Raw genomic sequence first — 27223 nt, 5'->3', positions numbered from 1 at the left:
ATGTATACAGCATGTGCACATGGCTCCTGAAATTGTCTTGATGCTTGTTTGGAGCACAGAACGACATAAAGAAGTTAGTGCTAGGATATCAACAGGCAAATCACTCATTTCTCATAGTGAATTCATGCTCCCTTGTTCAGTGAATTCGAAGTAACTGTAGGGAAACTAATATAAACAGAAAATATGTTGCTATAACCTCATATTTAGGAGCATGACAGGCCAGCCACATAGCTATATATATGTATGTTGGAAAGGTAATTTTGACCATTTCATCTTCAGCCGTTTTGCTCATCTACACAACTTTGACCCCAAATGATTCCAGGAATAAAAGATGGGTGTCTGTGTAAGCCTGCAAAACACCAGAGTTAGAACAGTAATAATTTACCTTGCGGATTAATTCAGGGATGCCAATGCAATCAGAAAAGGCTTGTTTTTTAATATTTTTTCATACATCGCTTACTTGGGCTGTTTATGGAAATGAGGTGAAAAGTGAAACACAGTGACTGTGCTGTGCCATCCTTAATGTCAACCAACTATTTCTTTCAAAATTGAACGGAAATAATGGTCACGAGCAAGACGAATGGAAAATGATACTGCCAAAGTGATGAACTGTGAAAACGTGGGCCAGAGTCATTCTGTGATCATGAACCACCTCGATGTGCTCTACTGATCTGCTAGAAATGTTTCTAGGATACTACAATAGACAAAGATCACTGTTATAGGTTTTTAAGAATTTGTTTCAAACTTGACAGTGGTTATAAGATAAAGAAAGAGTTCCATGCCATTTGGTAACCTCTTCTAATGGTGTTTTGAGTTGGACCTTTTATATCCTCGCTGTCTTTTGCAGTTGCTGATATGTGTTCAAGATGAGTGCACCTGGAGAAAACACTTTAGAATCGGTGTCCTCCGATTCAAGAAAACGAAAGCTTTCTTCTTTTGATGCTCATGGATCAAGGTACGTACATGTTCCTATTAGCAATGGAAATTCATTGGGGTTTCCCTGACATGAAAAAGCTAGCGGTAAATGAGAACTCTTAAATAATGTACCCAGGACACTATTGAAATAGTTGTTTTGACTTCATTGTTTCTTCCTGACTTGAAAGCTCTTCTGGATTGGGAAGAAACCCCTTTTTTTTCTACTTCCCTGATTTTTTTTCCATTAATTTTTTTCACTGCTTTCTCTGTTGAAGCACAGAACAGTAAAATCAGCAGGCAATCCACTTTAGGGTCTCCAAATGGCTATGAATTGTTTGGAGAGTGGAGTGGGGGGAGAACAGAGTATGAATGGATTTGGATCTTTTCCTATAAAGGGTTGTTGGTTGTTGATAGGGGGTTTGATTTGTACCTCATCATGTAGGGGAATTAGAGTTTGCAAATTGTACCTTGTGGCATATCTAAGCACTTAAGTATGCTCCAGCCCATGGAGTTTAAAAAAAATCTGCTCTTTAACCCAATTTATATGGAAAATAAGACAAATACGTTGTTTGTTTTTAGTTGAATCAAACTGTTTTCATTATGGAGTTTCCTGTTCAGGGTAGTACTAATTGAAGCAGTTAGGTTTTTTTTGCCATCCCATTGTAAAGCGCTCACCAAAAAATTTGCCACAGAATGCAAACAGTGGCTCCCAGCGAGTCGGTTGTTTTTGAGTGTGTCCCAAGTACAGTAAACCAGAGAGATTGTGAGATTGTAAGTACTATGATGATGTAACAGACAACATGTCAGATTCTCTGATGCTGTTAAAAAAAACAAAAATAAAATACAAACCAATACAAAAGATCTTGCAGGCCAAGATTGAATCCAAATTTTGAGTTACATTTTTTTTCCTTTGTGTGAGCCTGTTTTTTTTTGTCGGTTTCATTATTGCACTGCCATCTGTAGGCAGGTCCTTAGAAATGCAAACTTCCATTCCTTTGCAGATTGTTTTTCAAATGTATATTCAGTGTATGTATGCTTGGCTCACTCGGTACCTCTCTCCATTCTGGGTCAGGAGGTTGTGGGTTCAAGCCCCACATCAGAGGCCCATAGTTGAGGCTTACATTCCTGTGTGGTGTTGTGGGAGCATTGCAGCGTCAAACGGGATGTCCTTTGAATAAGACAAGACGTAGGACCCCAACTGCCTTCAGGCCGATGTTAAACAGTCTCCGATGCTATTGGAAAGCATCCTGGCCAACAAAACTCCCAGATTAATTGATCATTTACCTCATGAAGATCATGGAACCTTGCTGGGATAGATGACCATACTTACTTTCAGTGTGCTTTGAGAGGTTTCAATGTGACGAGGTGCAAGTTCTTTCCCTTTCAGTATGAGATTTTTGCCATTCACCATTCCCATAGTCAAGACTTGTAGATGAGTCCTGCTTGCAGACTTCTGTATCCCATGCGACCCCTAATGCATTTGTAAACCTTGAGTAGGTGCATGAGTTCTGCAGCTTCCTTTCCTTTTATAAAAACAATTCTGCTTGCTACAAGTCCTCACTGTCCAGGAGAAATTGGGAGCCTCTTATGATTGGAATTAGGAGCGATGGGTCTGTGTAATGTGTACCACATTGTAAGCTGGTACAACATACATTCCAACAGACTGCTGGAGCTGTTCCAGTGCTTTTTATCTTAATTTGTTGCAGTCACAGTAGAAACAGAATCTTTCTTTAACGAGCAGGACAATGAAAACAAAGTGTGCAGTGATTAAGGGTATTGCTGTTCACAAAATGCATAGAAAATATTTTAAGTGGTTTGCTACTCCTGATTGCACACACCAACATTTTAGGAGGGGAGTGCATATACATGTGCTGTATTTTGTACAGTAAAACACTTTAATGTAAAATGCAGATTTGTTACCATTAAGTAGAAGTGACTCGATTTTGTAAACAAAATAAATGACAGGATAAATAGATTCTGATGGAAGCAAATTGGTAATCTTGTGTTATGTGATAGCAATCTGTTGCCGGGCTCTTTGTTGGCTGTAGTTACTGTATGATCTGTGTGTGGTAGTGTGAATTGCAGCATTGAAAAACGTCGTCGTGAACAGGAGAGCAAATACATTGAAGAACTGGCTGAGCTGATCTCTGCAAACCTGAGTGACATCGACAACTTCAACGTGAAACCTGATAAATGCGCAATCTTGAAAGAAACTGTGAGGCAGATACGGCAGATAAAGGAGCAAGGTAACGTGGTCAATTCTCATCCTAATGTGCAGGATCCCCTTGTCAAAATATATCATGTGAAGCACTTTCAGACGTCTCGTAGATGTGATTAAGGCGCTACCTCAAATGCAAGGATTATTATTAATTATTCAAAATCTAACTGCCAAAGTAAACTGGCTGTAATTTTATTCAGTACAGCATTGTGAAGATTAGGACAAGTGCATCAACAACAAAAAACAAATTGCATTTATATAGCTCCTTTCACGTTGTTAGGACGTCCCAAGGAGCTGGACAGTCAGGGTTTGCACCCAAGCTGGGGGTTGGATTCGGGAGGTGTGTGTGCCTTGGGGGCGGGGGAAAATGACCGAAGGCGCAGGAGGTCTTGAGACAAACCTTGACTTCTGTATCGAAGTCTGGACTGACTTGGGCTTTACAGAGAATTGAGATTTGCTTTGGAAAACGAAAGGAATCTAAGCTTCTTTGAGGCCAGTTTATCAGTGGACGGATGTGAGAATTGAAACCAAGGTCAGAGGAGAGATTGAGGGCCAGAATGTTAATAGATGATGAAAAATGAAGGGTGGAGTTTTCAAGAGGTCCTAGCAGTTAATTAAGCTTCTAAAAGGCACGAAGAGAAAGAAATTAACTTGCACTATTAAAGCACACATTAGGAGGTAAAACTATTCCCTTAAGTTATTAGGCAATTTTTCTTTTTCATGGAAATGCCGAATTTGGTTAAAAAATGTTTTTTTTAAAAAAAAGCAAGTCAGAGTTCAATGTATTCAAGGATAAAAGAACCATTTGTTAAATTTGGGATGTACTCAGATTGTGAGAAGAACATAAAACCAATGGCAGGGGGCATGCCTGAGTAGCAGGTTTATACAAGTCATCTCTCGTGTATAATCATTTATTTTCTGTTAATCTACAGACTTTGACATTGCATGTTTAGTTAATACAGAAGGAATACGTAACAGTAAAGCATTTTATAAATACATTACAGCATAACAATGAGACTAATCGTACTTGCTAACCATTGTGCTAAAAACTACTTGTTTTTCTTAAAAGAGAAAGACTGGGATAACAGATGGTAGCAGACTGGATGAGAAGAATCGGAGTTTGAAACCTGATTAGTTGAACTAGCTTTTCTGGTCATATATACTTGTTTGATGGCCGCCAAGCCTGGAAATAAGTCCCACTAAAAATGAACTGGGAAAAATAACATGTACTTTTGTATTCGGCTTGGTTTATAACATTTCTCCAAGGAAGAGGAGCCTTGCGATCATGAGCTAATGTTTCACAGGCACTGGCCAATACTGACCAGGACACCGGGACGTATTGATGCAACTCTCTTAGCATTACATATCTCTGTTCAAATATTTTATTTTTTTAAAAAGTTATTAAAATATGCAACGGGATTTTGAATGCCACAGCTATTTATCATCTGACCCACTTAGAGAGCTCATGAACTCGATCGGAATTTTGCTTTTCCACAAGCTCCAGATCTGTTCTGGTTCATAAGATTCATAGGCCTTTCTAAAATATCTATTCCAAGACTTAGTAAAACGGAACTTGTATAGAGCATAAGGCTCTATATTAAAATAAATTTTATGCCTTTAAAAAAAGGGCAAGTTAACAAGTATGTCACTGGTGTTGTTTGCTCTGAGGTGATGTATCTGATAATACCAGGCAGGCCAACTTTATAGTCATGGTATGCACAGAACAGAGACTTTTGCAAAAAAAAATATTTTTCTACAATTAGCAAAATGATGAGAATCATTGGTAGTTCCTTAGAGAATCCTGTTCAGTCAGTAAAGTCATTAGGACCAGAAATTGAGTGTAGTGCTCTTGTGCTTTGAATACCAGTCTGATAGCTTTACTGCTTTCTTCTGCAGAGGTATCCTCTGGAGTTTTCTGTAACGTGGCCTCAAAAGGTTGAACGCAAAATCTGCCCAGTTCATTACACGTAGGAAACAATGTTATGATTGTAAAAAAACACAAGAATAATCTTATTTTTGTTTGTGTGCATTTCTGTGAATATGAACATTAATGTAACGTTTTCCTTCATAGGTAAAGCATCCTCAAATGAAGATGATGTGCAGAAAGCAGATGTATCTTCCACAGGACAAGGAGTTATTGACAAGGATTCACTGGGGCCCCTCTTGCTTAAGGTATGTCTGACATGCACAATAAGGCATTTATTCTCAATTTAATGCGTGTGAGTATTTCAACCCATTTTCTCTCTTGTACAGACATTTCCACATAACTTTCCTCTGTGACAATTCATGATCTGACTGAGAACAGTGTAATGTTTAGGGCCCAGCTGGCCTCAGGAATTAAAAATGGTAACTGCAGCTCTTTAAAAACGACTAAGCCAAGAAATGTTTATTCCATGTTGGAGATGTGGAGAAAGATAAACACTAAGATATTGTTTTGAAACGAGCCTTTGTCGTAAATTCTAATAAATATTCCTGCAAACAGCCAGAAATGTTTTTACTTTGTGGTTTATAGGCCCTGGATGGCTTTCTATTTGTGGTCAATCGAGACGGAAACATTGTGTTTGTGTCTGAAAATGTTACCCAATACCTACAATACAAACAGGAGGAATTGATGAACACTAGTGTTTATAACATACTTCATCAAGAGGACCGTGATGAATTCCTTAGAAATTTGCCAAAATCTGCAGGTAAGAAAAAATACTTAAAATGTAAATGTCTCATGGAATGTCCCTATGAATGCGCACATGAGGATTACAATAGTTAGTTTGAAGCCTGATTTTAGAATCGGCAGAGGAAGACTGATTTTCCATTAAGATCCATTAAAAACTGTTAAATAGAAGAATGGAGCTGTTGGACTCTGACAGTGTCCAGGTCCTCTCCAGGAGCCACAGTGTGAAGTGGGCACCTTGACAAACTGGGGTTGGTGCCTCTGAATTTTCCGAGCCACAGCCCGGATGCCTTTTGGAGCATAAATGAGAGATTGACCGTTTTCCAGCAGCTTATTTATTCCTTTTGATCCTTAGGATATTCTTGTCACAATACCGTTTATCCATTTGAGGAGGTCAAATTGAAGTTGTGTGGGACTCCCCTGATTCAAGATGCCTGCCATTGCTTTAATAACATAGTTAATTGAGTGACTTATGGAACTGCATATTCTATGAAGCGCTTTGAGACGTCTCGAAAAGCGCTATATCAAAATGCAAGGATTATTATTATTATATAATAATAATCCTTGCATTTGATATAGCACTTTTCACGTCTTCTAGACATCTCAAAGCGCTTCACAGAATATACTGTAAAGTGAATTGACTGTATATTTATGGGTGAAACGCAGCAGCCAATTGCGCACAGCAGTGTCCCCCAAACAGTTGTGGATTGAAGTGACCCATTTATTATTTTTTTTCTTGAGGGATTATTATTAGGCATGTGGAGTAAGAATGGACACACCTCTATTATTAACTGGGAGGAGAGAGAAAAAAAACCACTTGCCTCATACTTGCAAGCAGATAGTGTTTTGTTTGGTAATTTTGACGCAAGACGCATAGTCCTACCCAGAAAGACCCTGCTCTCCTCAAATTGCATCTTTTCTACCCACGTTTTTCCTGACCCATATCTGCTGGTTGATGCTAATAATCTTTACATTTGATCATGTCTTCGAGACGCCTCAAAGCGCTTCACAGAATAACATGATTATCTGTATATTCATCCCAATTACAGGAACGTTTTGCAGGTTGCAGGCCTTGATCGGTTTTATTGATTATTTGATCTCTCTTGATATCTTCTCAGTGAATGGGGTTTCGTGGACAAACGAGACGCAGAGACAGAAGAGCCACACGTTCAACTGTCGCATGTTAGTCCAGATGCCATATGTTTCTTTGGACGAGTCCAGTGGAAGCCACGAACCACGTCAGAAACATGAAACGATGCAGTGCTTCGCTCTTTCTCAGCCGAAGGCTATAACCGAAGAAGGGGAAGGTACGTACTCCTGGTATTTCAAAGTAGTCAAGGAATCCGATCTCGATCTGCATTCAACCCACGAATACTGAACCCGGATACCTGAGGTCAGAGGTACATCATCCTCCTACTGCTCCAGCAGGCATTTAACGCCAACATAGAGTAGGGGTTGAACTTCCACACCTTCCTTGTCTTAAGATATTTTTAATTTGAAGTTGGCTGTGTTACCATTGGTCCACAATAATTTATCAATTTTAATCAGCTATTTCTCAGGATGGAAATGGGTAGTGTTGAAACCTCCCACCTTTGTGTGAGGCAGGGGGCAACTCTTTGCAATAATAACAATATCGCTGTGTTTGTTTCAAGATATAAATGGAACGATTTTAATGATGAAGTTGGTAACCGTTAGCCTGGTGTTGCTATTTCAGATCTGCAGTCCTGTATGATTTGCGTAGCAAGACGAATTACACCAGTGGAGAGATCGCAGTTCCCCTCTAGCACGGAAAGCTTCGTTACAAGGCACGATATGACGGGTAAGAACTCTTAGAAAATGACCATGATGAACAGATCATGTCAATCCAAGATCATATAAATGTCCTATATGAATGCGAGTTGTTGTTTAAAAAAAAGTCTGCAGAAGATGTTTTGTTTTGAAACTTTATAAAAAAAATACCCATATGCAGCTGGTATCTTTAGTGAATTCCAGGCAACTTGGGTCATTGCGTTTTAGTTGAGCTTTATGTACTTTGATGCTCAAATCCCATTAATGTTACATCATAAAATTAATCTTGATTTCAAAAGCATTATCACTTCAGTAACCACGTGCAAGATTTTAAAATAGTTTTGAATTTGTATTTCACCCCATTTCTGTTCCATCCATCTCTATTTGCTTTAATTCTAAATAGAATGCCAGTGAGCTTCTCGTAGCACAATATGCATATATTAGTTTTTAAATTGTTCTCCTATAACTGCATGTCACTCCTCATTCTTGCACACATCTTCTCTTCAGATACAAATAACAAATAAATAGGCAGCTGGAACAAAATACAATCTGAAATAATAATACAATCTGAGTCTGATTTTCTTTCCCCCCCCCCCCCCCCCCCCAACAGACCTGCCTCGCTAGTTAGTGTTCCTCATTTATTTCATTATTTTCATTTAAAAAGGGGGGAGGAAAACGTTGCCCTTGTCGTTTATTTCTTGACTCTCTTTGTTTTCCTTTCAGGGAAGATTACTTCGATAGATCCAAGTTCTCTGCGCGCCTCAATGAAGCCGGGCTGGGAAGACCTTGTAAGAAGATGTATACAGAGATTCTTTCATCACAATGATGGACAGCCATGGTCACTGAAAAGACATTATCATGAAGGTGAAGATTTTTTTTAAAAAAATGTCAATATTAACCTGCCCACAAAATATAGTCAATTCACTTTACGGTATATTCAGTGAAGCGCTTTTATATGTCTCGAAGACGTAATAAGGTGCTATATCAAATGTAGGGATTATGTAATATTATTATAACTGTCGTTATATGTAAGTGGCATGGGTTAGCTGGTGTGTTAAGTTTGGTTTGCACACTAACGTATCTTTTCTCTTGCTTAGCTTTGATGCAGGGCCAAGCAGAGAGTTCCTTTTACCGATTCTCCTTGTCAGATGGTACTGTGGTCACTGCGCAAACCAAGACAAAGCTTCTGCGCAATCCAGTGACCAATGAGCCTCTTGGCTTCAGCTCCACACACGTGCTTCAGAGGTACAAGAGAAACCTGTACTTGTCTAACGATAAATGAGGATATTTTGTCATAATATCTTGAGATGTACCACTTTTTAATATGAATGTAAAGCTGGTTACTGGCTGCTCCTACCAGCAAGGTTTTTTCGAAGATGCATTGATCCATCATTTGGCTCCTGTTTCGAGATCTGATCTAACCCATTTCCTGCCATACAATCTTTTCCTCCGTCTTGAATTGGGAATTGGCCCAACTCACTTTTGAAAGCTTCAGTGCACTCGGGGAGTCAGAATTATAGCACCGGGTGCAGTTCTCTTTCACAAGTGAACAACTCTTAAACTTGACAGATTATTCCTTAAATTTAACTGGCTTTTTCATTCTTACGTCGATGTTTCCCGGTGTCAGCTTTCAGCGTTGCTTCTGATCCATCTTTACAGGCCTGGATTTCTCCCAAGGTCTTGGCCCACTATTTGCCAGTTTNAAAAAAATTGATCCTACATTTCACTTTCAGTTTAGATTGGCCACTAAACTATATAGTAAAATCCTGTGAAGCACTTTGAGATATTTTGGTGACATAATAGATAGGGGGCTTTATCAAAAAATGATTATTATATTGATTTCTTCATTTTTAAAAACTCATAGCATTTTGCTTTTTAGAATATAAGAATGTACTTGTTCTCTTTAACCTCTGATCTAAGCATTTAATTAAAAATGGATATCGTTCCCGATTGTAAAGAAAACAGACTAGTTTTTGAAAATATCAGCAATTTTAAGAACTTTTTATAACCAAAACCGGCTGAAATAGTTTTTTTTTGCTGATTAAGGTCGAAGATGTGTGTGTTTTTATCTTAACAGTAAACTATTAAATGTTTACATCGCAGTGGTTCAAAGGGTAGGTTTCAACCCAAAGCTCTGGCCTCACAGTGAAGGCTAGTCGTTCACACTAGTTGTTCATCCTAATCTGAGAGCCTCTCTTTCTGTTCCTAGGGAGCAGAATGGCTGCAGGATGAACCAAAATACCATGGGACAAGAAATGATGAAGACTCTTGCCCCAGCAAGCACAAATCCTTCAGGCAATGTGAACATGCCATCAGGGGCATCAGGACAGGGATTGCCAGTGCAAAACAACATGAACTATGGCCAGAATAACATGAATGACCCGAATTCTATGGGACAAATGGCGAGCAACAGGTTCAGTGGTGGTGGTGGTGGAGCAATGAGCCATGGAGCAGGTATGCAGGCACCTGCCTTACAGGGGAGCAATTATGCACTGAGCATGAATAGTCCCCCCCACAGTAGCCCTGGGATGAGCTCAACACAGCAGAACCTGATGCTCTCACCAAGGCATCGAATGAGTCCACGAATGGGACCCAGCCAATATTCTTCATCTGGGGGCATGCAGTCGCCGGTGGGACATATGAACAACATGGGAAGTAGCACCTTCTCCAGCAGCTCCCTGAATGCGCTTCAAGCTATCAGCGAAGGCTTGGGTGTTTCACTCCTGTCATCGCTATCGTCACCGGGTCAGAAGATGGAGAATTCCCCCAACGTGAGTTTGTCACAGCCGCCTAAACTAGGTAGCGTGGATCTAAAGGATTCTCCGGGCCTTTTCGGGGAGCACAGCCAAGTGGAGAGCACAGTCGGTCGGCCGGAAAGTAGAGATGCTCACAGCGAGCAGAAGAACATTAAAGAAGGAAATCTCAATCATTTTGTTGGTGGCGACAACCCAGAGGGGCAAAGAAGGTTCCACGAGAACAAAAACCACACTAAACTTTTGCAGTTGCTGACCTCGCCCTCCGATGATATGGGACTGACATCTTTAACCAACTCCAGCTTGGATTCTGGTATCAAAGATTCCTCCGGTGGCATCACAAGCCCCTCTGGAGTCTCCTCCACCTCGGTGGCGGCTGGTAGCGCTGGTGCTGCCGCTGGATTGCATGGATCTTCTGTACAAGAGAAGCACAAAATTTTGCACAAGCTTCTCAAGAACGGCAACTCTCCTGCCGAAGTAGCCCAGCTCACTGCGGAGGCTACGGGCAAGGAGTCGTGTCAGGATTCGGGCAACACCACAGCAGTCGGAGAAGCCGTGATCAAACAAGAGCAGCTGAGCCCGAAGAAAAAGGAAAGTAATAATTTACTGCGATACCTGCTAGATAAGGATGACCCGAAAGATCCTGCTTTAAATGATATTAAGCCTAAAATTGAAGGTATGGACGGTAAGATGGATGCTTGCAATGCAGGGAAACCTACAGGTTCAATACAGGTGAAAGACGAACTGCACATAAAGACTGAACGACCTGACCAGGTAAGAGAAGCGACAAAATATTTCTGGGAGAATGAATGTCATCGGGTAAATCTCTGGAGTCGAATCGAAGTCTTTGAATTTTAGAATACCATGTTTAATGGGTACACGAGGACCACGGCACACGCTTCACAATTTCCAACGTGTGCTTTGTTTTCCATTACTTTGCTTAAAAAAAAACAAATAGTTGGCATTTTAGTTGTATCGTGCTCTATAGTTCCCTGTGCTTTCTAGCACCACCCTACTAATTACCTGAATTATCCCACTGCCAATATTTGTTCTGTTCTGATTATGCCTGCCATGGACTGGGGAGTAAACTCCAAAATATGTCACAAACTCGGAAAAACGCCAATCTTTCTGCCAAAAATCCTCTTGATTTTATAAAGAAAAAAAAATCTGTTAATATTAATGGTAGCTGAAGGATGTATAGGATTGGCCGGGCACATTAAAAGAAAAAAATGACCTTTTTTTTTGAGAGTTAAATGTTGTTAAAGGTTCAGATAATGTATGAGCTAAACTGTTTGATTTTTCTGGCATTCCTAAATCCTTACAATGTATCTCCAAGTTACCTATTGTATGTGTAACCCATGCAGTAGCTCTATCAATCCATCATTGATGCAGTCTAAAGCGTGTTCTCTGGGAGTCGTGGATTACCAGTTAAAATACAAAGAAAAATGCTGAATTTTTTTTGTGTAGGGGGGCGGGGTGAGATGGGGGAGTGGTAATGAAGGTTACAGTACATTGATGCATTTTGTGCTATTTACTTAATGCTTTTTATAACTTTTTTTTAAAAAAATGTAACCGCAAATGAGTAATTCCGATCGATGGTACCTGCCGTCCTTGATGATGGAGGGGGCGGGCGTCCTTGCAAATGGACATCTTTCAGTCACGTTGAGCTAATTGTGTATCGATTTTGGATAAAATAGTTCATGGAACATTTCTGTATTTCACATGGATTGTAAACATAGCACAAACTATATTTAGGTGGACGGTGGGTTGAATAAACAAAAGTTACTGTGTTTTGACCATAAATTATTCAGGTCGGCTTTAAATTCTTAATATGGACTTTTCCTTCATTTTATATTTCAGGCGAGCAATGAATTTGACACTTTAGATGACATTCTGGGTGGTTTATCCCACTATTATCCTGAATCTGGGAACAGTAATGTTATGATCAACAAACAAGCCATGTTTCAGGAAGTCATGGGCTTTGGAAGTGAACGAGGCCATTCACCTTCTCCAGGAACACAGAAGCAGATCCGTGGCAGTGAGTGCAATCTGTTGTCGACTGTGGAATCATTTGATCACAATGAAAGTTGCACCATCTGCTGTCTCCTTTGGTGAAATGCATCTCTTATTTTACTTTGGTGTGAGGCTCGGAGTTAAGTGTTCCTTACAGTTTCTCGTTTAAAGAAGAAGCCATCAGCAACTATCCAAAGGCACCTGTTACGGAGATGGGACATGTTGAAAATTTTAATAATAAATAAATTTGGGGTTCCTAGGTTGAATAAATTTAAGGTTCAAACACCAATACAGACATCTGAGTAATATTAAGTCTAACGATGATCCTTGTCTCAGAGATAACTACTCTGAAGAGAACGAATAGAACACGTATGTTCTGTAAATTATGCTTAATTGATATTTACTCCTCTTGTAACTCTGTGTTTGTTTACTCCCGCTAGATTTAAGCAGTCCACAGCCTATGCAAAGTTCCAGACCTCGGTTTGGCCGAGCAATGTCATTGGATGTTAACAGCCAGGGCCAGATGAGTGCAGGACTTGTCCCACCGATACGAAGCAGTGGCCCATATGCCATGATGACAAAGCAGGGGCTAATGGCAAACCGGATGGGAGGCAGCCAAGACCATTTTGTAGGGAGTACAGGTATGTCTGTCTCTTAGCAGCCAACTCACCACTGACTAGCAAATCAAACCAAGGCCCTTTGTGGTCTGTATTACACAGTTTGACTGACCAATAGATTTACCAGTAGTCAACGGGCAAAGAAAACCTTAAGCACTGTAGCTTCATTCAGTTCTTGCAATAAAAAGTATGTGCAGATAACCTGAGGTGTTTTTATTTAAAAGTTTTGTTTTCTCTCCAGGATACAATAATGCCTGAGATTTGCCATTTCAGAAGCTTCTTGATCAGTATCCGGAATTATCCCAGATGCCTGTGTGCAAAATTGTAACAAAAACTCTTTACCAGGTTAATATTTCCTGTCCTACACAGGCCACAGCACAAACGGACTGGGACATGCTGTATCACAGACTGGTGGGCTGTGCATTCACTCCTCAAATTGCCCACAGGGGAATTAACTGATCTGAGAGGCCCCATGCAGAGAGTAAAGTGCTTGTGCATCTCCCACAAGCTGCTTACATTGACAGAGGGTTGGCACCAGGACACCCATTGGGGAAACTGCAAACCCTCAATTAAGATAAAATTTAAGGTGGAGTAAAAAATGAAATTTCAGGTAGTCGCTAATTCCTCAGATTAGTACACTATTAACTTCTAAACGTGAGGGACATATTCCATTTTTATTTACAAATAAACCCCACTAACTGTCAAATTAGTCTAGTTTTCTACCTGGAATCATTAGAATTTTACAGCACATGACCTCTGAATTATTTGTGTAAACTTTTTAAGTGTCATCGATGTGTCAGGCTATCACTTCCTTAAAAGTGTTTTTTGCTCGAGTCTGGATGTTTGTGTGAGGAAAGCAAGAGGTTAGATCATATAAAAGAGAAATGCTGTTTAACAAAAGTCTCATGGAACTTATGAATTTCCATCAGCTCTTCAATGAACAATGCATCCTCTTCAAGTCTCTGGTTGCCACTTAGTAATGAGAATCCTTAACCTTTTTCTGTTGTAGAGCTTCAGAAAAACGCAGAATACTTGAGATATGCAATACAATGCTCGACCTATATGTCTATTAAACCAGGGTTTGGCTGGAGTGAAAAGGGCAAGCAGGTAATTGGTTGTATTAGAAAGATGAAGTACAAATCGAGAGAAGCCATATTGTTTTGACATACGGTAACCTGAGTACTATATGCTGTTCTGGTCACCTAATGTTTGTAAGGATGGTATTGCCTTTGAGGAAAGTAACCAAGATTATTTTTTGTATCAGTTACCTGAATTACAGGACAGGAAATTGGGCTTATCCTGGAAGACAAGTTGAGGTGACCTGGTTGAAGTTTTCAAAACTATGAAGGGGATTGATTAAGTCAATGTGGACATTATATCAAGGTCCAAATACCAAGGGACACAAGTTCTGCTACAATATCACACACACTCTGTTAAATTGACAAATATTTTCTATAGGTCAAGCAGTCTGAACTGAGTATTGTATAGTGGATCTCTTTAAAACCAAAGTGGTGCTATTACAGAAAGAACTGGAGTTTCTTTCGAGTTATTTGCTGCCCCAGTCGATGTGTTGCACCATTCGTGGATTTTCATTGCCGACACTGATAACGTGGCAATACTGCAATTTTTCTAGGAACACACGGAGGTCTGAGCGTGGCTCAGCAGTCGGCCATGGCAACGGGAGAATGGGGGTTAGCAAACGTTGCTGCTGGAAACGCCTCGATGATGAGACCTGGCGCAGACTATAGCTCCTCTATACAAAGAGCGATGGTCGGGAATCCCGCGCTCGCGATGCAAATGCGAACTAACGGGCAGCCTGGGCCTCGAACAATGCTTCAGCAACAGATGATGGGGATGAGTACGTTTTATTTTTTTTTCTTACTGTGAGATTGAATGTAATGTTCGCGAGGACAACTTGTGTACAGTGGACTCCACTGAGAGGCAAAGATGCATCTCTGCTGTGAGGATGCACCAAAAGAATAGAGGGCAACTAGGGTTGCTGTTACCCAAATACTAGTAGCTGGTTTAAGCAGCATCGGGTGCACGGACAAGCCCACCGGTTTTGGAGGTTATGTGGGAGGACGGAGAATAACATGATACGGGTGAGGTGTTTAACCTTAATGTTATTAATGAGAGATATTCACTTAGGAAAGCTACCATTTTCTTGTTTGAATGATTGTTTCTTTTTGTCATCCAGGACCTTCAGAAATGGACATGAGTCTCGGTGGTCCCCAGTTTGGGCAACAGCAAGTCCCACCCAATCAAACCACATCGTGGTCTGATAATGTGCTTCAAATGGAGCAAGTACACTCAGGTGGCCAGGGCAGGTTAGTTTGTCAGTCGTACTGGGAACAAAATTGCACATTGAGCTCTTTCCTTTAGGAGCTAAGGCAGGATTGCTGAGGCACGTCCTCCTTGATGTGAAAAGCGATTGTACAGTAAACCCCCGTCTCCGAGTATCCGGAATTCGGACCCAAGGCGGACACTAAAAATGTTTTTTTTTAAAAAGATTTTTCTGGGGGCCTGCGCACGAGTCTTAGCAAATAGAAAACGTACCTTAAGTTCATGTGCATGAAAATGGACTTTATATCTGTTGACGTGCTCCTTTTCTTTCAATCCAACTGAGGTTTATTTGTAGTGGGACGTCCTCCCGACACAAAGGCGCTCTACAAATATAATGTTGTTGTTCTTGTAGAGAGTCTGTAGTATTTGATGTTGATGATATGAGTGATGTGCAAGTGTCAACATTCTCATATTGCCCTGACTGTTGCAGGCAGCCATTTGGAGGTTCGCTGGATGACCTTCTTTGCCCTCCAACGACTGCAGAGGCTCAGAGTGATGAAAAGGCTCTTCTGGATCAACTCGATACACTTCTGAGCAATGCCGATGAAATGGGTCTAGAGGAAATTGATCGGGCTTTAGGAATTCCAGATCTTATTAGCCAGGTAATCCAATCAACACATTGTATTCTGCACCCTTGATGATGAGGAGTCCTACCGGTAGGAAAATACCAACATTCTGATAGTTGGTAGGTTTTGATGTCCGCATCAAACCAATTCATATTATTGGGCATAGATAGTATGGCTTAGTTGGAACTTAAAACGTCTATCAAACAGTTTGCTCCAGAGACCACTTCCCTCTCTCCCCTGCTCCTCATCCAACCCCATCTTTGTAAAGCACTCTGAAACATTATCCAATGTGAAGGGCACGATATAACTGCAAGTTGTTCTTAGAAGCTGATACCAGGAGTCTGTGTGCCCAGTCCTTGCGTAGCAGATTGATTGTGTGATCATTCAGTCTCAATTGTGCTTTTGATTGTTGCTGCTTCGCTCCTGACCTTTGAGCTGCTCCACTGACCTGCTAATGTAAGACAGTGGCTGAACACAAAGATTTTGGTGCCAATTGGAGAATGAAAGTGTTGGCAAAGAGGGAGATACTCTCCTGTCTCATTTTGTATTTATTGACTTGCTCAATAGATTAAATGCTTCGAAAACAGTCATTATACCTGACATTAATTGCTTGTGAAGCACTTTAAGGCATTTGGATGCGATTGATTGCTATGAAAATGTAAATTCTTTACTCTGTGCATGTTAAAGCCGTGCGGCTAGTCGGTTTTTAGTGTGTGACTGAGCAAAATCAAATGCCAAAGAGATGTTTATAGCAATTGACTCAAAAACCTGCACTGCAGTCTACATTACAGAACCTGAATTTGTTAAAGAGAATACAGATGAATATTTTGATTTTCACCACTGAAAGTTAACGCTTCACTTTTGCCGTCTCTAGGTCCAGCCTCTTGAGGCCCACGCAGACCAGTTCTCAGTGCAGGACACGGCCTTAATGCTGGAACAGAAAGCGATGTATGGTCAACAGTTTAATTCCCAGGCTGGTCCCATGCAGGGATGCTATCCTTCAATGCAGGGCCAGCAACCGGGGTTTAACGCTATGATGAATCAAATGGGCCAGCAAGGCAGCTTCCCCCTTGCCAGCTTCCACCCTAGAGCTACTTTTGCCCGCCATCGCATGATGAACGCTCCTGCTCCCAAGCAGCTTCGACTCCAGCTGCAGCAGAGGCTACAAGGACAGCAGGTAGGAGCAGCACGGATCTGACATCAGATTGTCTGCAGCCAATGTGTAGAAAATGAGCAATAATAATTATAATAATAGTAATTATTATTAGATGTGCAAGGCATAAAATAGGGAAATGTGTTGCCTTTGCAGTATTGAGTCGAAATGTGCTCTTGATCCAATTTTTTTTCTTCTTTTCTGCCCCCCCCCACCCACCCACCCACCACCACCACCCCCTCCACTCCAAAAGATGTTGAACCAGAATCGTCAGTCACTTGGAATCAAACTGGAGAATCCCAATACAGTGAATCCAGCCCTGAGGCCAGGCATGCAACAACAAATGGTGGCTCAGGTAAAGTAACAAGTGACTTTACTTATTGCTACCAGTGTTCGATGATTAAACTGATTGGTTCTCTCTCTCTCTCTCTCTCTGAGAAGTCTGTACAGCTATAATACAAAACTAGAAATTGTAGATGATCTTAACTAAGTAACTAACTGAAAATGCCATCACTGGGCGAGTTATAAAATGATACGCTGTCCGTTCCCCAGAGCGTGGCCCAAGTACGGGTAAGTTTGGGAAATTGCCGGATGTGTAATAACCGAGAAACCTTTTCTGTTTTTTAAAAAAAAAGAGAAAAAACATATTCCACTCCTTAATAACAATTTTACTCCTGTGGATTATTGTGGGCGTCTTATTCCTTATTCTGCACTCATTTGTAGGGTTTTCTCAATGCACAGATGATGCAGCGTCACAGAGAGATCTTGACCCAACAACTCCGCCAGAGGCAGATGATGCACAGAGCCATGTTGATGCGGCAACAGCAGCAGCAGCAGCAGCAGCAGCAACAGCAGGGCTTCAGCCCACCTCCCAATGTCACGGCTCCCACTGGCATGGAAGGTCCTATGGGAGGCCCTCAGTTAACCCCGGCATCGCCACAGCAGTTCTCGTATCCGGCAAACTATGGTACAAGCTCCGACACGTTTACCCCATCAGTCGTCCGTTCCCACTTTAATCTAACGCCTGTATATTAGGCTGTATTATCTGTTAACCATTTGAAGAGAACAAATTGCTGTGTGCAGTTGGCTTGCTGAGTTTTTTGCCCATTTAAAAAAAAACACCCACACACCGTCAATCCACTTTACTGTATATTCTGTGATAAGGCGTTATATCAAATGCAAGGCTTATTATTGTTATTTATAATCAACGGAGATCAGTTACATATATTATCAGCTCTTAAGAGAGGTTTGACTGTAATTTCTCCTTTCAGGGATGAATCAACAATCTGATCCAGCTTTTGGCAGAGCTCCCAGTCCCCACAATACACTTATGTCAAGGATGGCACCTCCACAGAACCCCATGATGCAGCACCCCCAAACTGCCGCCGTGTACCAGACAACCACCGACATGAAGGGCTGGTCGACGGGCAACATGGGTGGAAATAGGTGTGATTGACAGAGCCATTATATCCACCTTTCTCCTCCTCACTAGCTCAGGGGCTCTAGGATGTGACTGTCATGAAACCGTTAAAAAATTTCTATTTGTTATGCACCATAGATTTTTTTGCAGTTGAGATAAAAATAAACTAAATGCTGATGATCTGAACTAAAATCAGTAATGCTGGACATACACAGCAGGTCGATTGGCGAGGGGAGAAATAGATTTAGTGTTTCTGTTTCATTGGAACTAGAAGAGTTGAAATGGAGTTGAACAAGATTAGTGTAAGCAGCAGAAAAGAAGTGTTAATTTCAGTACAGCTATGAACTATACTGCAATTTCCAAGAAAACTAGAAAAGATGTCTAAAGTTTAAGATGTTATAATATAATGTGATGACAGGATCAAGAATGCTCTCGAACGAAATTAGACCCTGTCCCTGAAGTTTGCCTTGAGTTTGGCATCTTGCCCTGAATAAACCTGAATGTTGTTTCCACGCTAGGAAATACATCTGCTCTATGTTAATGTACTTCATGTTTGTCCTTTCACAGCTCGTTTCCACAACAGTCTCCACAGCAATTTGGGCAGCAGACAAACCCCAGCACATACAACAGCCTGATGAATATGAATGCCAACATGCCAGTAAATGCTAGTGTCAGTAGTATGGGCCAGATGCCAGGGCAAATGAGCATGGCTCCAATGTCTGTGTCAGGAATGTCAACCATGGGTACAGAGCAGGTAATACTCTTCAATATGGCTTAATTTTCCACTGATTGAAATCTCCTGCACAGTTTGTGGCAAAAATCCACCACCAACAGCAGCAACGCAGACCAAAACAGCCCGTCTGTTTACTGGAATCTATGTTGCAGTATTCAGATTCAGATTTCAATCCTCACAATCTCAGTTGCAAAGTTTGCGTGTCTATCCCCATGTTAAAGTTAAAATAATGCCATTTGCTGGATATTGTGACTCAGATATTTTAGTAAGTTTTAAACCCATTTCTGTCTCCTTTAAAGACCGGCATTTGTGACTTATTCTATCTCTTGACTCCTTTGGCATATTGCACATTTATTGTGCCCTCCCCCCCCCCCCCCCTCAAAAAAAATCCTCAACTCATTCTAGCCGAGTCTTTAATAATGCTTCCAGCACCCTTTGTGCAACTCTAGACGGTACAACAGCAGACACGAAGACCTCACTGAAGTAGATTAAAGGAAATATTTGACTTACTGACTTCTGTTTTTTTTCCCTGTCAAACAGAAATATTGCTGACGACTCAGGATGGATGATCATCAATCCAAAAGGTTCGTTTTGGGTCCACGTAACTTTTGAGAATAATGCACTGTGAGAATTTACAGCAGACATTTCATTACAGAAAAAGAAATGAACGCCCACCCGACTGTGCTGCTGGCAATTGGTGCAACCCAAAAACCAGACCATTGTGCCAGCCCGCTGAGGTGTGCATTTCTTAAGGGAAAAAAAACGAATCTCTGTTTTTATCAGACACGTTCATATTATCAGAGGGAAGACTCTTGGCAGCAGCACACACCGCCGGTCGAAAACTCAGATTGTTTAGCATCTCGCTTTGTTTTATAGTCATTTTTTTTCCCCCCCATCATCTGGTTCCTATCTTCACTTGCCAAAACTTACACCTTACTATATTGCAGTACCTCGCCTTGGTTTCTGTGGGGCAGTATTGTGAAATGTCACTCATAACGTAGTCATTCCAAATATTTTAAATAATGACTGCTGAGTGTCCGTATAGAGCAGTGTGCTTGTTGATGCACTTTAGAGAAGGCTGATGTAGTCAAAGATCACTGCAGTGTTTCATAATCAGTGTAGACTTTACTAAACTATTATCTGCACATCATTAGCAGAATTCTTTCTCCTTTTTCCAAATAGTCTTTGGATTAACTCATTGGTATTTCAAAGATCATCACATTCAAACTCAAAAACTATGTTCATCAACGTCCATTTTTTTCCTAATCTGCATATGCAAAGCCAAGCAATAATCTTTGTTTTACAATGTTGTAGATAAAATTTGAAATGGATTAAAGGCAAGGGTGCAAGCTGTTGATTCAAAGCAAGGTACTGCTGCCTTGGAGACCTGGAAGCTGGTTCCTGTGAATATATCTTGTAAATAGCGAATACAATATATTATATATACACTTTTATAGGTCACATTAACTGATTTTTGCACAGTGTTGGTGAGGCTAAATATTTGACAGAACTGTTTCTGTACACTTGCCCTTTGGCACCACTTCATGTTGTCAGTCGGTCCTCTTTACGCCAGGCCTCGACAACGCAGCCAATTTGCAGGAAATGTGCAAAAGGTTCCGGTTTCCCCACGTTAGTCGTCCAAATTTAATTCTGTGCCACCAATCTGGTTTTTATCTTTGTAAAAGCTGTATTCCTCCCACCCCACCCCACACACCCATGATTGTGTTTATATCTATATAAAAAAAACATTGCTTCTAAAATCTGCGACTGTGACAACATGCCTGAACATCATGCTTAAATTAGCCAATGTTAACTGTTCAAACGCTTGAATAAGGATTTGTTGCCCACCGACAGGCACTTGTTTATATTACTGAAACTGAATTCGCCATCAGGTGTCGCTTAAGTCCTCTTTTGTCCCCAGTGGGGGAGAGGAATGCTGTAGCCGGACATGGGCACAGGCAGTTTGTTGAGCAATAAGTGCTGAAGAGTCCTGAAGTCCTTGCGATTAGAGCCTGGAATCCAGAAACAAACTGTTGTGATGACACGTGTTAAGAAGGGGTTCCTTGTTTTTTTTTCCCATCAATACTCTTAGAAACAAACCATGCAGTTGGAATAAAATTCACGCCATCGTTCAAACTGTTTCAATTCTTTGAAAAGGATACACGTGTTGCCTCAAACAGTAGCTTGCTTTTTACATGGCTTTTACTCCATAGGAATTAAATTCAACGTAATTGCTTTAATTTGAGTAGAGGCTATGGATCCCGTTTGAATCTAAATGCAATCACCATCATATAATGAGCGACTGACTGACTGGCAGACTAGACTATGAGCGTCATAGAATTTATGGTGACCTCATTCAATATATTAGAGTACATATTAATATTTAGCTCTCAAATTAAACTTCGGTTACTTTTGATTTTTTGGGGTATTGATATTTTGGGGTGTTTTGTAGATATTCATTTTTTTTTAAAAAACGGAAAAAAAAACACTTGTTTTGGAAGTTGAATCAGAGCAGTTATAGCACTGCTTTCAGGGTGTCTAAACATGGCTACTTTTCTTGATCAACTCTTCAATAAAAATCTAAAGAAAATCGTACAAAGTTACACTATATTTGAAAGCAATGGACTGCTCAGCATAGGGAAGTGAAATTATTTTGCTTATCTAAGCCTTTTCCCACATGTTCCTTTACCTGCCTCTTGTCTCTTCCCTTTCTCCCCCGACTCCCTTTCCCTGCTTAGTTCCCTGAAGCTTATTGTGTTCTGCAAAGTTGGCTGTGTTTTTTTAAAAAAAAAAGACTTTGTCTAAGTGGTTAACACAATCTTGAGTAGAGTTCTAGTACAGAGAAGGCTTTTGCTGTAAAATGCTGCCGGCGAACTTTAAATGCAGACTCTTTCTTCTCGATTCCAGGGGTTCAAGTGGGCAAATCTCACCAAACCCATGCAATGTTTCTGACTGAAATGCTGTGCAAGTAGTACAGTATTACTGCGACTACATTTGTTTTACGGCTTCTGTGACTCATTTTATAAAATTATTTTGCGATCCACACTCATGCTTGGCTCGAGTACAGGGGCTGGAAGATCAACATGACAAGCCTGGTTGTACATTATTTTAATAACTTACATTAGTAGATGAGCAGCATTTTGATTGGGATGGGATAAACATTTTTTTCTACTTTGTATGAATACTATCTGGTCAAACCTAACCACTTTAGTCAAAGCAATGGTTGGGTCTATGTTGTGCAGCTTATGGTCTGAAACCTCCACTGATCATATTGATCATTTAACCGAATGGAAAAAAAAATCTCCCAATTTGCCACTTACAACAGTAGCTGTGTTCACATTCCACATGTCATTAATTTCCTTTGGATGAATTGTTGACTGTGTGCAGACTGTTAAACTGACTGAGCTTTGATTGTGTTTAGTGCTTACAATGCGTTGGGTGGTCTGTACCATATTTTAAATATGGATTTAGTTTCCTCTTTGATTCTTTGACTAAGTTGTGGAGCATTTATGGTCTGAAAGTTAGCTTTAGGCATTCTATAAGCTTATTTTCAAAAATTAATAGCCGTGTCGTTGCATTTTAAATACAAGACTAAAACTCTGCAACCCTAACCCTAAGTGTGAGTGACTATAAATGAATGAACAGCTACAACCAACCATGCTAACGTGGGAATGTCAGAAGCAATTTGATTATTGTTACTAACAGAAAAAGACTGTCTGACCATTGTTTCCATTCAGAAATGATGTTCAACGCTACCATTTTTTCTAAATATGGTTTTAACAAAAAATAAATTGTCATCTTCATCTACAGGCGATTCAGAGTGAAACGTTTTAGGTGTTGAAATATTTACCTTATCGTCCAATCGGCAGCTTACTATAAAAACTAAACCACTTTGGTCACGTATTGAGGTGAAGATTACCTAATTTACTGTGGATTCGGCCCAGGGATGGGGGTCAAAATTGGTTAAAGGTTAACTAATCAAAAGGTTAACGGCAACAGAATAGTTGAGTAGCCTATTGGAGCTGGCTAGAATTTAGTAACCAGTTCTTAGTGGTGGAGCTCAATGTTCTGTGTCAACCATTTTTAGTATCCTGAGTTAATTGGAAAAGATTTTTTTTTTTTTTTAAAAATCCACATAAACTGTCTTTTATGGTATCATTCTTCAACTCCTCTCCAAATACTATTTGCTTTTCCCCCCAATAAACATTGGCACATATAAATATGGTTGCTCCACGATGTCGTGTATAATAAGCGATTGGCTCATGATCTGTAGCCCATTATTCCTCAGTGAGAAAAATACACAGCTATAGCTGGCAGCCTGGTCTCTTGAGCGGTTTGTACACTTAAGTCTCAACACAAAGGCTTTGTTTCAATCCCAGGACCGGTTCTTCTTCTCATCCAGGGATTTGCTTTCTCCTGGTCGATTAAGTGGAGTACGAAATACAACACATCATTTTGATCTCTTTGGGGGATTTTTCAGTGTGTAGAATTTTCGTTTTGTAAACTAAATTCAAAGGAAAATAAATGCACAATTTCTGGACTCCTCCAACCACAAAATTCTTGCATTTTACTTTCAGTGAGACAGCCAATTGACGTAACTTTAATTCGTAAGAGAAATCATCGTGCATTAATACTAATTTCAGAAAAAGGGGTAGCAATGACCTTTCGTTATCTTCAGGTCTTGCCCCATAAATAAATTAACCAATTTTAAAAAATGACCGATGCAGAAATTGTTAAACATAGCTGAGTCTTGCTTTGCCTTTCAGTTTTACTGCCTCTCAATGCAAAAAATTCTGTGTTCTATCGAGATCAGTTGTGAGGCCTTTAATATTCTGTGTCACTTGTGGAGGTCAAAACTGTATTTCATCGAAGGTGTCCAGCGTCCTTTATTTTAATCAATATTTTAAATCAGTTCAATAGTATTCTAAATGAAATGTGAGTAGCATTTTGACTAAGGATCTACAGCATTCCATAAACCTGAATGCTGATGTTAACTAGTGTTCAAACCAGGTTGCCCACAAGTCATTTTGAAAACTAAAAGGACCGCTTTTTGCTGCTTGTTAATAATCTGAAGGGTCTGCTATTAGTTTCAATCCCGAGACAAAGCGATTCCGGCTAATAATGCATTCACATTATAGAATGAGTTCTGAACGTTATGAGTAAAATGGAATTATATTTTTAATGCAGAAAATTACTGTTTCAAAACTCTGTAATTCTAATGTACGATCTGAACTGGGTGCTTTTGCAGGTTTGGGATTTCTAGGTAAAATGTGTGTGATTTAGTCTTTTAGAATTTTAAGGATTTAATTTTGAGGGTTTAGTTTTAGATTGGATATTGCTATAGAAAATTGAGTTCATGTATATTCAAACCCTTCTGTTACTGTTAACACCAAATTGTACATTAATATAGGTAATGTATGCATTACCAATTGGAGCAGACTATTTATTATTTAAATGAAATTAAATACAAGTATTATAATGAGTCACTTTTTTAATTCTCCTCCTCGCGCTCCCCCTCCTGAGTGTTTGGCCTAGTTTTTGTTCTTAATTTTCTGTTTCGAGACATATTTTGGTGATAGATAGATGCCTGCAACAAAAATAAATAAATTATTAAATTGAGAAATTTATCATGCTGGAAAAGCAATATATGATAGGCCAAGTGCAAATGGTCTACAGTATTAAAGTAGTGAAGATTTGATTTAATTCTCTGAAGGTTTCTAATATTCTCATTTTTATCCCAATGTTACATTTCATGCAAAGTATGATAGAATCCTTTTAAAAAAAACTCAAATAATTGAAGATAAGGTGGTTTAGCAGATATTGCTTTTACTGATTTATTTGCCTCTTGATGTTAATAATGTTGTAAATAAAGATTTCTATTTAAAATGTCTTTGGCGATTTGTTACTGTATCTTGCTATTCAGCTGTTTGGAAACTGATGTTGGAAGAAAGCATTCTGTAAAAGATGTACATTAAATACACACAAGCCATGTCTGAATAAATTTTCATGATATTAAAGTGTGTGAATTTGAATGTTAAAAGAAACGCAAGAGTTGTACTATGTTTTGTATTATTATTTTACCTCTATTAACGCTAAGGCCAACCACACATTCTTCTGGTAAGCAAGATTGCTTCAACTGTAGGAGTCCTACAGATTTCCCGTACATCCACAAAGCACCATATCTGAGTTACAGCCTGAGCAAAGCACTGACACGATTTAATTCAAACCCCCCTTCTGTCTCTACAGCGCCAATCTTTTTCATGTCCATTTTGCTGAGCTTTTTATTAAAAGAATCTTAGCAACCTCCCAAAACACCTCTTTAAAAAGTGTGCAAACTGCAAATTAATTGTAATTATCAGGCTGATGCAAGACACTTTTTAACATTCGCCTCAATAATGATATAAAAGATAGGAAAAAAAACATAGTATTTTCCCACAAGCAAAATCCACCAGTTTTACTTACCATTATGTTGGAGGTACAGATTTATGTATTGATTGCTCAGGCATCTGTTCCATGAGTAAATTGTGCAACAATTGTTGGACATAAGCCAAATTGATGTCTGGTGAGGGTAACATTGCCCTTAATTGCAACAATTTGTTCCTTCAATTACCCAACTTTTCAATTTATAAATGATGACTTCCTGTTTATTTCTCAGACTAATGGTCCGCTTACACAGGCTGTGTTTGTGGGTGTTTGTGGGCTCAGTGGTGAGTTCCTCCTGTATTCTGATTCTCAGGTCAGGTGTTGCCGTAGAGAGCAGAAGATCTTAGGCCTGGATGTCATTTCAGTAGACATGACAACCGCTCGGGAGGGAGGGAGGCTTTGGTGCTGGGGTGGATGGAGTTCTCCCTTTGCTTTGCGGAGTCCTGTAGGTCAGTGGTTAGAGCACTCGCTTTGCAAGTGAGAGACCTGAGTTCAATTCCCGGCAGAGGGCGACACTTTGGGCAAGTTTCCTTACCCCACACAGAGCCTAATAATAATCCCTCCAAAACCAAAAACAATAATAAATTGGTCATTTTCAATCCACGACTGTTTGTGGGACATTGCGCAATTGGCTGCCGCGTTCGCCCACAAATATACAGTCAATTCACTTTACAATGTGTTCTGTGAAGCGCTTTGGGACGTTCCCCCGACGTGAAAAGCGCTATATCAAATGCAAAGATTATTATTACATTATTATTTGCTAAAATGAACATTTATGCCTTGTGGGAGAATGGATTCAAAGGATCATTGGATTGGCTCTGAATTGAAGAGAAAAGTGTCCTGTAACCGTATCCAAAGGCCTGTTTGTAAATTGATCATCTCCAGTTTAGGAATGTTGGGATAGGTCACCATAGACAACCCGATGGGTGAGTACCAGTTATAATTGTTGGTAGTCACAAGACTGACAACCCAGTGTTGGCGAAGGTGAAGTTTTCTTTCTTTGCTGTGTTGTACCTGCTGTGAAATACCAATGTTGCCCCTTTCTGCATCTCCAGACAAGGACAAAGGTTTATACGCCGCTACGCTAGATTGCAGTGTGTTTGGCGGAGCAGACCTGGCTAACGTGCTCACCCCAATCCTGAAGAGAAAAAAATGCTAACTTATGAAGCGATGATCAAAATAATTCAAGCATTCAAAGTACTTTGCTGACGACATTGAGAGCCAAGTGATAGTTTTAGGCTATTAACCGTACCAGCAATGCTGCCATTGATTTATGCTGCATGTGTACTTTATGGGGTCTGTCACGGGGTTAGAAATGCCAATATCTCAAATTGTCAGTTTATTCCAAATTCTTCACATGGCCACAAAAGTCAAGTATTTAATGATTGCTCGCTGCCTGGGGTGACTGTTATTTTTGGGCAGCTGACATGTGTGACATATTTATCTAATCAGGCAAACCTGGTTTTACCACAATGTGGCTAACAGATGTGGAGGCCACGTCACCTCTGAATCGTGAACCCAAAAGTTAGCGTTCCCTCGTGGCACTTTTTCAGAGGAAAGTTCGCGATTGGGATGTGGAACTAAAACGCTGATTAATTGCATTTTTTTAAAAT

At 40.1% G+C, this 27223-nt stretch overlaps 1 protein-coding gene across 5 annotated transcripts in view; it reads left to right on the top strand.

Annotated features, from left to right (window-relative positions):
- LOC103186268 (nuclear receptor coactivator 3) overlaps positions 1-25227 on the top strand; it is a 77009-nt gene extending 51782 nt beyond the window's left edge. For 4 of the 5 annotated variants that reach the window (XM_042341991.1, XM_042341989.1, XM_042341990.1 and 1 more), the window contains 20 exons: positions 848-955; positions 2989-3161; positions 5205-5305; positions 5646-5820; positions 6920-7108; positions 7516-7620; positions 8313-8453; positions 8687-8834; positions 9799-11116; positions 12203-12380; positions 12796-12996; positions 14606-14830; positions 15170-15299; positions 15746-15917; positions 16756-17058; positions 17288-17389; positions 17758-18001; positions 18306-18480; positions 19022-19208; positions 19728-25227. In XM_042341991.1, the coding sequence (XP_042197925.1) occupies positions 867-955; positions 2989-3161; positions 5205-5305; positions 5646-5820; positions 6920-7108; positions 7516-7620; positions 8313-8453; positions 8687-8834; positions 9799-11116; positions 12203-12380; positions 12796-12996; positions 14606-14830; positions 15170-15299; positions 15746-15917; positions 16756-17058; positions 17288-17389; positions 17758-18001; positions 18306-18480; positions 19022-19208; positions 19728-19739 (4368 nt within the window). In that variant the 5' untranslated portion in view covers positions 848-866 and the 3' untranslated portion in view covers positions 19740-25227. The remainder of the gene's footprint in view (positions 1-847; positions 956-2988; positions 3162-5204; positions 5306-5645; positions 5821-6919; positions 7109-7515; positions 7621-8312; positions 8454-8686; positions 8835-9798; positions 11117-12202; positions 12381-12795; positions 12997-14605; positions 14831-15169; positions 15300-15745; positions 15918-16755; positions 17059-17287; positions 17390-17757; positions 18002-18305; positions 18481-19021; positions 19209-19727) is intronic. The other variant, XM_042341993.1, reaches the window with a different exon arrangement.
- Positions 25228-27223: the final 1996 nt, after the last annotated feature.

Source organism: Callorhinchus milii, unplaced genomic scaffold, assembly GCF_018977255.1.
Source record: "Callorhinchus milii isolate IMCB2004 unplaced genomic scaffold, IMCB_Cmil_1.0 Scaffold18, whole genome shotgun sequence".
NCBI lineage: Eukaryota > Metazoa > Chordata > Chondrichthyes > Chimaeriformes > Callorhinchidae > Callorhinchus > Callorhinchus milii.
Note: the sequence above shows the minus strand (reverse complement) of the source record. Positions and strands in the feature narration are given on the sequence as shown.